General features: G+C 47.8%; 1 protein-coding gene across 1 annotated transcript; it reads right to left on the bottom strand.

Annotated features, from left to right (window-relative positions):
- Positions 1-54: 54 nt before the first annotated feature.
- matn1 (matrilin 1) lies at positions 55-6,510 on the bottom strand. The gene is made up of 10 exons (XM_015973879.3): positions 6,293-6,510; positions 5,469-5,653; positions 5,218-5,382; positions 4,922-5,144; positions 3,170-3,292; positions 2,908-3,083; positions 2,339-2,570; positions 1,087-1,239; positions 679-759; positions 55-566 (listed from the first exon to the last, which is right to left on the bottom strand). The coding sequence occupies exons 1-10, from the start codon at positions 6,378-6,380 to the stop codon at positions 517-519; spliced, it is 1,476 nt and encodes a 491-aa protein (XP_015829365.1). The 5' UTR covers positions 6,381-6,510; the 3' UTR covers positions 55-516.
- Positions 6,511-16,333: the final 9,823 nt, after the last annotated feature.

Raw genomic sequence — 16,333 nt, 5'->3', positions numbered from 1 at the left:
CCTTTGACCTCGGTTTTGAGTTACTAATGGCAACAAACCATCTCACAACTCTGCTTACTTCCTGAATCACCTTTATTTAGGAAAATAAACATCACTGATGCGTTGTTATGACCAGACATTAACGTTATATTTAATTTAGCTGTTCATGTATATTCTTCTTGTGGATTGTAGAGAAAAGAAACAAAGGTGGAGGGAACAATGGCAGGAACAAAGACTGATTTGTGGCGACAACAAAACAAAAACCTTCCACTGTTTCCCTATGAGGGAAGACTTTTATTAACACACAGGTCGGCTTTGGAGAGACCACAACTTCATAAGGGAACCATCTCCATGGCAACTGCCCGTTTGTGTCCCAGGAGACTCGGTGGATGCTAGAAGTAGCAGAAGTTTGGGTTCCCAACCCCAACTGGTCCCTGTTCATGTTTATTAATATTAACAAAGTTAAAAGCAGAGGGAAGTGTGTGTTTGTGTTGGTAAATGGGCGCAGATCCACAGCGGAGAGCAGGAAGTGAGTCTTCAAACGATTTTGTTCTCCAGCAAGGCGATCCTCTTTGACATACTCTCTAGTAAGATTTGGTCAAGGACGAAAACAAAGAGAGCAAATAAAACAAACATTATCGGGGAAAATGCCAGAACGTTATCTACCACTATCAAATTCTCACTCATTATGAAGGATATATTTTTTGTTCAGCGCCTGTAGGGCCTCTTCTACTTTCTTCTGGAACTTTACGAGGGAGTCGCATTCGCATGGGTCGTCGTCTGTGTGGGATTCAGAGAAACACAGGTTGAAGCGTTGGCTCTACTAGTCGGTGCAGTAAAACGGGCAGCAAACCTCAGTGGTCTAGTGGTAGAGTGTCTGCCCTGAGAGTGGGAGGTCGGGGTTCAAATCCCTGTCAGGTCATACCAAAGACTTTAACAATGGGACCCAATGCTTGACACTCAGCTTTAAGGGGTTGGACTGGGGGCCACAGCCGCAGCTCACCGCTCCCCACGGAGATGGGTTTAATGCAGAAATGAATTTCGCCAATGTGCGATGACTAATGGGACTTTCACTTTAAACAGCATTGCTTCAGCGGAACATCTGACCTTGACAGATGTTGATCTGAAGCTTCTTGGCGATCTCGTTCATGGTCTTGAAGTCGGCGGTGTAGAAGTAGTGATCTGAAACGGGCTCAGAGGCGATGGCTTTCAACTCGCTCTCCACAGCACTGCCCACTCCAACAGCATACATCTTCATACCTACACACACACACACACACACACACACACACACACACACACACACATTCTATTAAAGGTGGGGTAGGAGATGTTTTCTGGAACATTATTTACCACACACACACACACACACACAGAGAAGGTACCCAATAATTTAAATGTTCTATCAACAACAGTAATAAATTTAATCACCTTTAAAAAGTACCATCCTGGAAAAACCTCATTCAATCGTAGTGAATGTTTTGCTCTTAATGAGAGGAAAATGATCTACTTATTAAACTGCCCTCTGACCGCCCCGCCCCCCACTGCTCATACACCTTTTTGTGCACGAATCGCACATTCTGAGCTTGGAGCAGCTAACAGGAAGCAAAGCCAGAGCTGGGCTAGCTATATTAGCTAGAATAATAAATTGTTTTAGTTACATAGCCTGAACAGAAGAAGAAACGGTAAACGGCCCGTAGGGTTCTACAGCCCCCCAAGATGCTTCACAACCTAATCAGTCATTCACCCATTCACACGCTGGTGGGAATGAGCTACGATGTAGCCACAGCTGCCCTGGAGCACACTTACGGAAGTGAGACTGCTGAACAATGGAGCCACCGGTCCCTCTGACCACCACCGCGCAGTGTCTTGCTCAAGGACACAATGGCAGCATTCTCTGATGGGAGCTGGGATCGAACCTGCAACCTAATGATTACTGGACAACCCACTCTACCTCCTGAGCTGCTGCTGCAGGGTTTTCTGTGTAATAAGCCCATTCCTCCTTGCTGGATCTTTGATCTAAATCCTAGTGGATAAAACTTTCAGCGGGGACAGATCCCAGAAAATTCCCGACCAGCGCTCCATTATGAGGAGGCTCTGCAGCTATTACGGAGGTGCGATATTTTGGGAATTTGTCATAAAAGATGCCAAAACTGGGTTGAAAAGTTAAGATGTTAGGTTTTATGGTTGTCTGACAGTATCCCTTGCTTCCGCCCTCCTCCTGTATTCTGGGGGCGTGGCTTAAACGTCGGAACCTGACTAAAGAGGGTTGGACCTTTGAACAGCTTTTTCCAGGAACATCAACCTCATCTCTGATGTGTTTGTTTACACTCACGGATTCAGAGGTTGTCCCTCTTACCAAGTTCCTTTGCCTTCTTAGCAGCATCACCAATATAGTCCTGGCTGCGCCCGTCAGTGAAGACGATGCCGACCTTTTGGACCCCGGGCCTGGCGCCCTGAGCGTAGTTGAAGCTGTTTTCAGTCATGTGACGCAGAGCCAGGCCCGTCATGGTTCCCCTCTCCATGTACACCATCTTCTTCACAGCCTCTTTCAGATCCTTCTTGTTGTTGTGTTTGCCCAGAGAGAACTCCTACAGGGAAGCAGATCCAGATCGTGTTAAAGCAACACTAAAGGGCTTGTAACACTATTGCTTTCAAACTGGTTTTGGTGGTTCTTCAGCCACAAACATGAGCAAATACGCACTGGACAGCAGTCCGCAGCCAAACTCTGGTTTAGGTAGGTTCACCTGGTCTCTACATGCTTTACGGCAATAGCGGTTTACTGTGCCAGTAGCTAATAGGGTTGTTCATGACAGCTGTAATTCTGCTTTCAACCAGTAGGACAGACAAGCGAGGAACGTATTTTGTGCTGCTTTAAAGGTGAATAAAGAAGTGACTTGTTTTCTGTAAAGTAAAATGACCTCGCACCGTTTTGACGGAGCTGGAGTACTGCACCAGTCCAACGTGAGTCTTACGCTCGGAGATGTCCATCTTATCGACGATCTGATTGATCCACTTCTTGACCAGCTCAAAGTTCTCAGGTCGGATGCTCTTTGAGCCGTCGATCACAAACACCACGTCCAACGGAGCGTTGCTGCAAGCTTCTGATGTCGGGAAAACACAAGAGGTATTAACGTGTTTTAAAAAAAGTCATCAAACAATTCAGACACACCCCTGAACGCACACTCACCGCTGCAGGTGCGACCGTCGTCCGCTAGGGTAAAGCCGTCTTTGCAGGCACACTTGTATGATCCCGGGACGCTGATGCATACCTGCTCACAGTCATGATCCCCGGTGGCGCACAGGTCCGACACTGTGTGTGTGCATGCAGAACACACACGCACACACACACACACACACACACACACACACACACACACACACACACACACACACACACACACACACACACAGGGAGCAGGGTGGTTGGTTGGAGTTAGGAGGAGAAATCAAACTATGTCAGTTTGAAAACAGGGAATCTGGCACATGTTTTTAAAGAGCAAGTCACCCCCTACAAGAAACTTACTTCACTCCCACTTCATGTTTGAAAAATGCAACAAACGCTGTTGCTTGGCAGACCGAAAGGGCGGAGCCACTAACACACACAGGCTCACAATGGCATTATGACATCATAATGTACCAGATGACATCATAGCATACCTCTTAGCCAATAGCGGTGGCAGATTTAAATTCAAATACAGTGCAGAATTTTTCACTGACGACGGCGCAACACTGACAGTTTTAGGCAGAATATTTGAATTTTAACCAAGATGCACTGAACTGCCAAATTATTGACTACACGTGTCTGTAGCATGATTAGACACTCCTTTATATAGTTTATCAGCAAAAAAAAATGTGATTTGGGGGTGACTTGCTCTTTAATGATCCACTTTGACCTGCATCTAAACTCCATTAGGTTTTTTTTTTATTGTTTTAAAGTGAGATTTTGTACTAAAGAGGTGTTCATGTCTGCTGTAGGGAGATGTCACTGGACTGGAGATTCATGGCACATTAGTGATGGGAAAACCGGTTTTAAAGGGAGTTTTCCTCTCCACTGTCGCTTTATGCTTGCTTGGTATGAGTATTGCTGTATAGTCACTGACACTATTCAGTGACTTGATGCAATTTGCGGGGTTCCTTATATAGGAAACATTATTTCTGATTGGCTTAATGAACTGACCTGAATTGGAATTGTTATTATGTGAAGTGCCTTGAGACGACTCTTGTCGTGATTTGGCGCTTTATAAATAAACTTGAATTGAAAACTTGAATTGAATATTAGAACAGCAATATTCCTTAAATATCCTAAACCTTATGGTCACTCATTTGTGCATCAGAGTTGGTTGTGAATAAGTTTTCCGCTCACAAATCCAGCAAAAACTCTCCAGACCGACTCCGCACAACCTCGTTCCAGAAGAGCAGACGATCACTTTGACCTTGGAGGAATTACGTTGGATTCAAGTGGATCCTTAAAACAAACTGCTGGGAGAGCTCAGAGTGGCTTCATGTAAGCAGTTTATTTAGATTTTCTGTTACTTGTGTGTTGATTTGGTCCAACATCTGCAGTGAGAGCGAGCAGCAGACAGCAGCGGCTCTTATCTGAGCCTGAGAGTGCCGAAGGGCACGGCTAATTACGCTTTCATGATTGTCGCTAATAAATTGGTAATTACAGACAGATCAGTCTCGCCTCTCGACTATGGGAGAGCCGAGCGAAGAACAGGAGCAAATCTGGTTCCAAATGATTGTTTCTGCCCTCGTGCGTCGGGAATTTGAACTAAGTGTAGATGACTGGATGAATTTATTACCATCTTGTTGAGGAGGGACAAAAGGGAGGATGCAATGAGTTGGAATAAAAGATGACGGTACCCTCAGTACAGGGATTCTTCTTCTACCCTTTTTTAAACTGTGACCACCAGTTTCTCTGACCCTCTCCCAGTCTTACCACAGAAGGCCTCCTGGAACTTCTTGGTGAGCTTCTCGATGACACTGTAGCTCTCCACGTAGTCCACGTGGTCGTCCAGAGGTTCACTGGCCATCTGCCTCAGAGTGGTCATGTCCACACGTCCCACACCGATGGCAAAAATCTCAATGCCTGCATCGCGTGCACGCTGAGCCACGTCCTTCACGTTGTCCTGGGGACGCCCGTCAGTCACGATGATGGCGACCTGTGTCAGATTAGTTGTAACGTTTATTCTGAGTTATCGGTGCAGGTTTTTGGGGGCGGGATTAGGCGAGCACCTTGCTGATGTCAGGAGACTTGGGCCGTGCGCCCTCAGCCTCGCTGAAGGCCACGTTCAGGGCGAACTGGATGGAAAGACCGGTCATTGTTCCAGTGGAAAGAGGCTCGATTTTGGTGACGGCTTTGATCAGTCCGGTCTTGGTGCGGTGAGTCTTCAGCGACACCTACACATGCAGAATGTTAAGCCTGGGACTTAAGAAACAACCGTTGGGAAAAATCGGTTTAAAACGCCTTTTAGTCACAACCATACCTCATTCTTGACTCGACTCGCGTAGTTGACAACTCCGACCCGGGTGGTGTTGGGTCCGACGTCCAGACCCTCGATGACTTTAGCCAGGAAGACCTTCACTTGCTCGAACTCAGACGGGCGAACGCTGCGACTGCTGTCGACGATGAACACCAGGTCTGTGGGGCGAGTTTTGCACAGGCCTGCCGCTGCACAAGGAGAGATTATAATCCCGTCATATCCTAACCTAAAATAATTGTATTTAAATACAAAAAAGCAAATTGGAAGGAAAAGAGACGAGAAAAGTAAAGGTGGGTTTAGGCAAAGTGCTCTTAAGAGGAAGTGGAAGGAAAACAAAAAATAAAAGGGCATAAAATGTTGTTATATTTAAAAAAAAAACTCATTATTACATAAAAAACTTCTACTGGTTCAGTCTAATAAGCTTAAACAGAATATGCAGTTTAAACAAATATTAAAAAGACAAAATCTGGAAAATTTTAACTTTAAGTGAAGAATTTAAGAGAAAATGCAAAAATCCTCCAACATCATTTGAGATTTTCACTATAAAGAGACTTAGTGGATAAAATTTACATGATATGTCCTGGACTGTATTTCTGGATGAATCCACAAGTTTATAACAAAAAAATTAAATTAAATAATAAATAAAACAAAAATAAAAATCATGTTTTATTTCACTGCATAAAAGCTATTTTCCAATTGCCCGTTTTAATAAAATAGTGCTAACTGGTGCTTACATTTTTTTAAAGCCCTAAATGTGCTAGAGTTTAATTTAGAGATAATCTCGTGTCACGTCTCACTAGAGATTAGGGGTTAAAGGTCATTCTTACCCATAGCGGCGGCCATGCGTTGATCTAAAGTGGCCTGGGCACCCACAAGGCCGAGCAGCAGCAGGAAAAGCGACGGGGTAGGCGTCATGGTGACGAGAGGTGGGGGTCCGAGCGCGGCCGCAGACGAGAGGTCCGAGAGCGAGAAGCAGAAAAGGAGGCAAAGCGGGCCGGGGGAAGTTCCAGGCGATGGGTACGGCCACAAAGTGAGACCGATTCACTCCGAGCTGCAGGTTATCAATGCAACAGCTTCACACACACTGCCCACAAACAGCAAACCCCCCCCCCCACACACACACACACACACACACCCTGGTGTATGTGTGTGTGGGAAAGAAAGGGAAATACCTGCTATGGGAGGACCTAAACGGTGGCAAGGAAAGACAAACACACCTTGATATGGCTAGGATGTCCAGATAGGTGTGTACATGTTCCTCGGTGTGTGTGCGTGTGTGTGTGTGTGTGTGTGTCCTGCTGGGGGTACAGGATCGACTGGGGTTTGGAGTAGCAGAACGCTCGCTGTCCCAGGTTGGATTTGGCTGAAACTCAGATAAACATCAACATGAATCCATCTTTTCTCCTGGCAGCAAACACACATTTACGGGACGGAAGCTGAGGAAAGCGAGCGCACACAGCCGGCAGTGTTCCTGCTGCTCGGCATCATGGGACACGGGAGGCTGTTCTGTATAAATCACACAGGCCCATTTCCTGACTTCAGTAACAAAATAAGCAGAAAGGAGTGATTTTTCTGCCACTTTAGATGTTGTCTTTAACTCTGATAAAGTCAAATAAATCCAGATTTACAATTTTATTTAGAGCTTTACATCTCTGCTTTTCATGTAACCTTCAATCGCGTTGTTATTCAGGCTGCAGGGCTCCATCCGAATCAACACCCACTTTCATCAACAAGCTCAAATACAGTCTCCTTTAATCTGTCTACAGGGTCCACATACATTAAACAGAGACCCCCTTTTCCCTCCAACATCCCGCTCCACCCGAACCGCTCTGTCCTGCATTCCTCTGCAAACTCCCCCTGCTCCTCACTCACACACACACACACACACACACACACACACACACACACACACACACACACACACACACACACACACACACACACACCTTGAACAAGCCGCAATTGAGGCAACATTCTAGGAGGGGATTAAAGGCTCAGACTGTACAGTAACTAACTGGGTGAACTTTTCACAGAACAAGCTGCAGTTTGCTGGAATGTGTGTGTGTGTGTGTGTGTGTGTGTGTGTGCGCAGTAAAAGAAGGGATGGGTTTCAGGATGAAACAGGTAGGGTCCAGAACATCGTGCCATCTTTGAGCTCAACACATCGCACACACACCAACACGGGTTATGTAACCACGTCCACTTGCCGACAGCAGCAGAAGCTGTACCTGCGTCCATCAGTGGCCGAATGTGAAGCATTAAAAACATTAACTTCAGGGGATGCTGCGCCTGATGAGATGGCTGTTTTTATTTTTTATTTTCAAATATTTATTTGAGAGAAGATACCAAGTTGTTTATTTTGTTTGGGAGGGAAAACGTGGGTGTATAATCATCATATTCTGTCTATTAGAATAACTGAGTACAGAAAACATGCCGGTGAAGGTTCTCAGCCATCCAGATCATGGTAATCCAAAGGGGTTCAAATGAAGGCAACTGGATTTTTTGGAGTTTTGTCAATTTTGACTGGAATATGGGAGGGTCAAGCTTACTAACTTTAGCTGTCTATTGTTGCTTAATAAGCTGAAACTACCTATGCAAACCTCCCCTCCCTACCTAGGTAGTTTCTTCTCGAATGAGAAGCGAAACATCTTCACGAAACCAAAGAAGTCTAGTTGCCTTCATGAGATCCATCCATCCATCCATCCATTTTCATCCGCTTATCCGGAGTCGGGTCATGGGGGCAGTAGCTTAAGTCGAGAAGCCCAGACTTCCCTCTCCCCAGCCACTTGGGCCAGCTCCTCTGGGGGAATCCCAAGGCGTTCCCTGGCCAGGTGAAAGACATAGTCCCTCCACTGTGTCTTGGGTCTATCTTTAGGCCTCCTCCCAGTTGGACGTGCCCGGAAAACCTCACCAGGGAGGCGTCCAGGAGGCATCCCGACCAGATGCCCGAGCCACCTCAACTGGCATCTCTCGATGTGGAGGAGCAGCAAATTTACTCCGAGCCCCTCCCAGATGACCGAGCTTCTCATCCTATCTCTAAGGGAGGGTCCGGCCACACTGCGGAGAAAACTCATTTCTGCCGCTTGAATACGCAATCCCGTTCTTTCGGTCACTACCCAAAGCTCGTGACCGTAGGTGAGGGTAGGAACGTAGATCGACCGGTAAATCGAGAGCTTCGCCTTCTGACTCAGCTCTCTCTTCACCACGACAGACCGGTACAACGCCAACATCACTGCAGATGCAGCACCAATCCGCCTATCGATCTCACGCTCCAGTTTTCCCTCACTCGTGAACAAGACCTCCACTTGGGGCAGGATCTCATCCCTGACCCGGAGAAGGCATTCCACCCTTTTCCGAATCAAGACCACAGTTTCAGATTTAGAGGAGCTGATTCTCATCCCAGCTGCTTCACACTCGATTGCGAACCGCTCCAGCGAAAGCTGAAGATCACGTTCTGATGAAGCCAACAGAACCACATCATCTGCAAAAAGCAAAGACCTGATCCTCAGGCCACCAAAGCGGACACCCTCCACACCTTGGCTGCGCCTAGAAATCCTGTCCATAAAAGTTATGAACAGAATCGGTGACAAAGGCCAGCCTTGGCAAAGTCCAACTCTCACTGGGAACAAGCCCGACTTACTGCCGGCAAAGCAGACCAAGCTCTGACACCGGTCATACAGGGACCTAACAGCCCGTATCAGAGGGCCTGGTACCCCATACTCCCGGAGTAGCCCCCACAGGGCCCCCCACAGGGCCCCCTGAGGGACGCGGTCAAACGCTTTCTCCAAATCCACAAAATACATGCAGATTGGTTGGGCAAATTCCCACGCACCCTCCAGGATCCCCCTAAGGGTATAGAGCTGGTCCAGTGTTCCACGGCCAGGACGAAAACCACATTGCTCCTCCTGAATCTGAGGTTCAACAATCCGACGGACCCTCCTCTCCACAATCCCTGAATAGACCTTACCAGGAAGGCTCAGGAAAGTGATTCGCCTGCAGTTGGAACACACCCTGCGGTCCCCCTTTTTAAATAAGGGAACCACCACCCCCGTCTGCCAGTCCAGTGGGACTGCCCCGATGTCCACGCGATATTGCAGAGCCGCGTCAGCCAACACAGCCCCACAACATCCAGAGCCTTAAGGAACTCTGGGCGGATTTCATCCACCCCTGGAGCCTTACCACAGAGGAGCTTTTTAACCACCTCAGTGACCTCAGCACCAGAGATTTGAGAGCCCAACTCAAAGTCCCCAGACTCTGCTTCCTCACTGGAAGATGTGTCGGTGGGATTGAGGAGGTCTTCGAAGTATTCTGCCCACCGATCCACAACGTCCTGAGTAGAGGTCAGCAGCACACCGCCCCCACTATAGTGTTGGTAGCGCACTGCTTTCCCCTCCTGAGGTGCCGGATGGTGGACCAGAATCTCCTTGAAGTTGTACAGAAGTCTTGCTCCATGGTCTCACCGAACTCCTCCCACACCTGGGTTTTTGCCTTGACAACCGCTTGGACTGCCGGTACCCGTCAATTGCCTCTGGAGTCCCACAGGCCAAAAAGACCTGATAGGACTCTTTCTTCAGCTTGACAGCATCCATAACCGCCGGTGTCCACCAACTGGTTCGGGGGTTCCCACCACAACAGGCTCCGATGATCCTGCGACCACAGCTCCTGTCGGCCGCCTCAACAATGGAGGCACGGAACAGGGTCCATTCAGGCTCAATGTCCCCCGCCTCCCCCCGGAACATTTCGGAAGTTCTGTCGGAGGTGGGAATTGAAGCTCCTTCTGACAGGAGACTCTGCCAGATGTTCCCAGCAGACCCTCGCGATACGTTTGGGCCTGCCTGGTCTGACCGGCATTCTCCCCCACCATCTGAGCCAACTCACCACCAGGTAGTGATCAGCTGACAGCTCCGCCCCTCTCTTCACCCAAGTGTCCAAGACATGCGGCCACAGGTCAGATGAAACAACAACAAAGTCAATCATCGAGCTGTGGCCTAAGGTATCCTGGTGCCAAGAACACATATGGACACCTTTATGTCTGAACATGGTGTTCATTATGGACAATCCATGACTGGCACAGAAGTCCAATAACAAAACACCACTCAAATTCAGATCAGGGGGGCCGTTCCTCCCAACCACACCTCTCCAGGTCTCACTGTTGTTGCCTACGTGGGCGTTAAAGTCCCCCAGCAGAACGAGGGAGTCACCGGCAGGTGCGCTCTCCAGCACCCCCTCCAAGGTCTCCAAAAAGGGTGGGTAGTCTGAACTATAGTTTGGTGCATAAGCACAGACCACAGTCGGAACCTGTCCCTCCACGTGTAGGTGGAGGGAGGCTACCCCTTCATTCACTGGGGTAAATCCCAACATACAGGCACCAAGATGGGGGGCAACTAGTATGCCCACCTCTGCTCAGCACCTTTCAGTGGGAGCAACTCCAGAGTGGTCGAAAGTCCAACCCCTCTCAAGGAAACTGGTTCTGGAGCCCGAGCCATGCGTTGAGGTGAGTCCGACTATATCTAGTCGGAAACCTCTCAACCTCACACACCAACTCAGGCTCCTTCCCCACCAGAGAGGTGACATTCCATGTGCCAGGAGCCAGCTTCTGTAGCCGAGGATCAGACCCCCAAGGTCCCCGCCCTCGACTACCACCCGTCACATACTGCACCTGAACCCTTTGGACCCTCCCACGAGTGGTGAGCCCATGGGAAGGGGGACCCACATTTCCTCTTCGGGCTGTTCCCGGCCGGGCTCCATGGGTGAAAGCCCGACCACCAGGCGCTTGCCAACGTGCCCCACCTCCAGAGGGGGGCCCCGGTGACCCACCTCCGGGCGATTGAACACAGTTTCCATTCATATTATTCATCACAAGAGGTCTTTGGGCGGCTCTTTGTCTGATCCCTCACCTAGGACCTGTTTGCTATGAGTGACCCTACCAGAGGCATAAAGCCTCAGACAACTTAGCTCCTAGGATCATTGGGACACTCAAACCCCTCCACCACGGTAAGATGGCAGCCCAGGGAGGGGTTCATAAGATAAATTGCATTTCTTGCAGAAATGCTGTTTGAATGCTGACTGCTGAAAAGGTTGGCTAAGTCAGGATAGTGAGCTGGGGAGCTACAAGCTCCAAGAAGAAAATGTTAGGAACCTGTGGACCTCAACTTTAAAGATATCAATACCAAAAGTCATAGCCGGCCATTCTTGAACGAGCTAAGTGCTTTGATACATTTCTTTAGATTGTTGGAAAATTGTTGAAGAAGCGAAAAACATACAGAAGAATCTTGAAAGAATAATAAAGAGGAACATTATCGTTTAGATGATCATAAAAAGCAGAATAATACGGTATTAGATCTTTTCCTTCAGATGTTTCTGCAAATATTTTTAACATAACCAATCTCTTAAGGCTTTTTTTACTTAAAGCTTTAAAGTTTAAAAGTTCATGATTTCCCCCCAAACTTAAATATAATTCATAAATGACCTGTTTTTATCAGAATAACAAACAGACTATCCCTTTAGGAGTCCGGCTTGTACCCTTTGAACCCTTTAAAGCCTGAAATATGAAGAAAATCTAACAATGCCGCTATTACAACTGAACTATTGTCAACTCAAATATAAAAACATCGTCTTACTTTTTAATGTTATTATATTAATAATTTACCAGTAAGAAAGATATAAAATTGGCCTTTGTCAACTATGTATCCTCCAGAAGGGGGCAGTAGACATGTATAGGACTAATTTTTGGTGAAGATAGTAATCTTGATATCTGGAGGATATAAGCAGCGTTCTAGAATTCAAAACTAAATTTAACTTGTTGAATTTAGGCAGCTTGAGGTGTCAAATGTACCAAAACTTCTAAGCATTCTCCGACCTGCTTTCTTTTAACTCAATAACTGCGAAATTTGCGTGTTTTTACTAGGTGGGCGTCGGAACGAACCCCCGCACCATGAGAACAAACATACCAGCTCTAAAGCTGATCTTCATCCGCATCACGTGACTGGAAAAGCAGAAAATCCATGTGTTAGATCGTTTTGGGCCGCTACTGTAAAAAAAAATTAATAAAAGTGAGGCGCGAACCGGAAAAGCTTCTGACAATCACAATTCGACAACTGATTATGAAAGAGCGGATAACGCTCGAAACAGGCGGATTCTTCCTGATGTAAGAGGTGAGTCTACTCTATGTTTTGGTAGTTTTGACGTTGTCATAGAGCGCAACGTTCTGACTCTTCAAAAAACAGTGAAAACTCTGAAAAATGCTGACTGCGGAGGGCTTTTCTGATCAGGAAACGGCTGGCAGTGAATGAGTTAAAAATTAGTAATTTTCTAATGGCAGCTGAGAAAGATGGTTCAACATGTCTTAAGCTTAGATACACCACCTTACATTTGCATGTCCCAACCCACGCCAACATCAGTGTTATATAAATGTTGGAGGTGGTAAAACTAACCGCAGAACAACGCTAGCCAGCGCTACTGCTAATGTCCTTATTAAACGAGAGGAAAACAACAAAGAAGAATGTTGTTGTATTCATGAAATGTTCAAGGAATATCCAGAGTGTGAAGGAATGCCAGATAGATGCACATCTTAACTATTGAGTTATCTAGATACTGCAAACAAAGCAGTCTTTCCATGATAGGGCTGTGTTAAGGGGTGCTGTTTGGTCAGTTATCAGGGCTACTGGGTCATTTTGATCCCCAACATATGCAAACAACTGTTTCTGTAAAGAAAGTTGACCATTTAACGCTTGAGATGGTTTGATGTGAATTTGTTACAATTATCTATAAAAGGAATACCATTTAATCTCAAATTCTCTCACTGTTTATTTACTTAATAGTAAATATATGAAATGTTCCCATAAATTCCCTTTTTTTCTGCCATACCACACCTAAGTGGTTTGTATAATTAGGAAATTATTCATCACAAAATTTCTGTCAGTTTGAGGCTTAGCATTTTTTTAAAAGGCAACGCTCAAATATTTACCATCACCCATGTTAAATCTGGAACTTCCACTAAAAACACAAAGATATTAACTTTTTGTGTCCTAATCAGGTGTTTTTCTAAAACCAAATGCTATGTGAAGCAAACACCTGGAGGTTCTCCGTGTCCTACAACCACCACCTTTCAGGATTTTACATTAATAGGCTTATTTCACCAACATCAATAAAACCTGGTTTAACCAAGCAGGGCCAGGTTTTCTCCGTCCCGAGCCGGCATGTTTGTGCCACCGGGTTAAGAAAGACTGCGAGGACTCTGTGTTTGACCACATCCACAAATACTGAAACAAGCCGCCTTTCTTCAAATCTCAGAATACTGAGCAAATATTGGCCCGGCGGTGAGCGGACCGGCAGACAGAAGCATCCCATACCCGCGCTTGGACACAGGCTCTGAGCTCCCTCTGTTCCGTCTTGGGAAGTCCTGGAAAAATTAATTACGGTGTCAAACTGACAAGGAGCTCGCTTCAGTCACGGGAGAGAGATCAGCGACACGTGGATATGAAGGAGTTTGGAATGACACTTTAAAAAAAAGGGACACGAAGTATCAGATTTTACCAAGAAAAATTAGATTGATGGGGGCTGGAAGAGTCTTGATTCGTTTTCATGCGTGAGTGAGTTTGAGCTGCTCCTCCTGTGCCAACGATAACAGCTCGACAGCCAGCGAGCAAGAAGAAAGAGCTTCATTAAAAAACCCAAATACAGTTCTTACATAACCAGTTCTGTTCCTCCCCAACACACTCCTCCTTCATCCCCATCCTTGTCCTCCTCCCACGCCTGCTGCCAGAGCCCACCCATCTTCATCAGCATCCTCCTCCTCTCCTCCCATAGCAACAGCTTCTCTCCTCCCTCGTTCCCTGACCGACAGACTGCCTCGTTCTCCTTCATCTTTTATCTGCTCCCTCAGTCCCTGCCACCTCCTCCTCACCCTCATCAAATGGTTTCCTCCTCTGCTCCCATAGCTAATCCTCGTTTTATTGCAGGAGCTACGAACAAGGAATATTAAGCGGAGTCAGAACGGGAAACTTTGTTTGACTCGCACTACTGAGGGGGAAACTGACACTACTCCCTACTGTCTTTATAAAGTCTCAGGAAAATGCTTCCAGCTCTTTCGGAGGCGGGAGGGATTCACACTTGGATTTGGTTTCCACATGCCCTCGTAGCTGACTGGCATACCAACAATAAACATAGCAGAAACTGTGTTAAGTGTGTAAACGCAGCAGATGGCAACACAGATTAGGGATTTTAGTTTCATCGCCGGATGTTGAGGATGTCATGAGCTACTCCGTCAACCCCGCTCCCCCCACCCAGACTGTAGACCCGAGCACGTGGTCCAAACACAACAGAACAGGATGCAACACATCAGCTATCATCAGCCTCCAGCAGGGGTTGCAGTAGCTGTAGACAAACACCAGACTGGAGCAGCTCTGACCTTCGACACGACTCCACTGGCAGGAGCGTCTGGCTCCTGAAAGTTTCACAGTTTCGTTCAAAATGTTTCCAAAGTGATTAGACCAAAAATACACAAACTGCAGCAGGTTTACGCACTGGTTTAATTCACAGAGTGTAGAGGAAAAAGGGTTTGATACTTTATCTGCTTCAGCAGAGCACATGCTGGACAGGTCGACCTGCGCCTGAACCTGAAGTCGACTAAGATTTTGGTTCTTTGGAGCTGATTTTGCAGTGAGGCAGAAAGATCTTCTGGCCTCCAGCTGCTCTTCTAGCCTTTGGCTTCTCTGAGGTAGTCTTCTGGCCTTCGGCTGTTTGGAGGTGGTCTTCTGGCCTTCGGCTGCTTGGAGGTGGTCTTCTGGCCTTCGGCTGCTCGGAGGTCGTCTTCTGGCCTTCGGCTGCTCTGAGGTCGTCTTCTGGCCTTCGGCTGCTCGGAGGTCGTCTTCTGGTTTTCGGCTGCTCTGAGTTGGTCTTCTGGCCTTCGGCTGTTCGGAGGTCATCTTCTGGCCTTCGGCTGCTCGGAGGTCGTCTTCTGGCCTTCGGCTGCTCGGAGGTCATCTTCTGGCCTTCGGCTGCTCTGAGGTTGTCTTCTAGCCTTCGGCTGCTCGGAGGTCGTCTTCTGGTTTTCGGCTGCTCTGAGTTGGTCTTCTGGCCTTCGGCTGCTCTGAGTTGGTCTTCTGGCCTTCGGCTGCTCTGAGGTAGTCTTCTGTCCTTCGGCTGCTCTGAGTTGGTCATCTGGCTTTCTGCTGCTCTGAGGTCGTCTTCTGGCCTTCGGCTGCTCGGAGGTCGTCTTCTGGCCTTCGGCTGCTCGGAGGTAGTCTTCTGGCTTTCAGCTGTTCGGAGGTCGTCTTCTGGCCTTCGGCTGCTCGGAGGTCATCTTCTGGCCTTCGGCTGCTCTGAGTTGGTCTTCTGGCCTTCGGCTAATCTGAGCTGGTCTTCTGGCCTTCGGCTGCTCGGAGGTCATCTTCTGGCCTTCGGCTGCTCGGAGGTCGTCTTCTGGCCTTCGGCTGCTCGGAGGTCATCTTCTGGCCTTCGGCTGCTCGGAGGTCATCTTCTGGCCTTCGGCTGCTCTGAGTTGGTCTTCTGGCTTTCAGCTGTTCGGAGGTCGTCTTCTGTCCTTCGGCTGTTCGGAGGTCGTCTTCTGGCCTTCGGCTGCTCGGAGGTCATCTTCTGGCCTTCGGCTGCTCTGAGTTGGTCTTCTGGCCTTCGGCTAATCTGAGCTGGTCTTCTGGCCTTCGGCTGCTCGGAGGTCATCTTCTGGCCTTCGGCTGCTCGGAGGTCGTCTTCTGGCCTTCGGCTGCTCGGAGGTCGTCTTCTGGCCTTCGGCTGTTCGGAGGTCATCTTCTGGCCTTCGGCTGTTCGGAGGTCATCTTCTGGCCTTCGGCTGTTCGGAGGTCGTCTTCTGGCCTTCGGCTGCTCTGAGTTGGTCTTCTGGCCTTCGG

This window comes from Nothobranchius furzeri, chromosome 19 (assembly GCF_043380555.1).
Source record: "Nothobranchius furzeri strain GRZ-AD chromosome 19, NfurGRZ-RIMD1, whole genome shotgun sequence".
In the NCBI taxonomy this organism is placed as follows: Eukaryota; Metazoa; Chordata; class Actinopteri; order Cyprinodontiformes; family Nothobranchiidae; genus Nothobranchius; species Nothobranchius furzeri.
Note: the sequence above shows the minus strand (reverse complement) of the source record. Positions and strands in the feature narration are given on the sequence as shown.

Bases quoted from the DNA above. Each gene is read 5' to 3' on its own strand.
- matn1 (XM_015973879.3), bottom strand. From the start codon at position 6,380: ATGACGCCTACCCCGTCGCTTTTCCTGCTGCTGCTCGGCCTTGTGGGT. The intron at 2,571-2,907 runs GTGCGAGGTCAT...GCTTCCCTGTAG, and splicing joins ACTCCAGCTCCGTCAAAACG to GAGTTCTCTCTGGGCAAACA. The intron at 567-678 runs ATATCCTTCATA...ACCAAATCTTAC, and splicing joins ACAGGCGCTGAACAAAAAAT to TAGAGAGTATGTCAAAGAGG.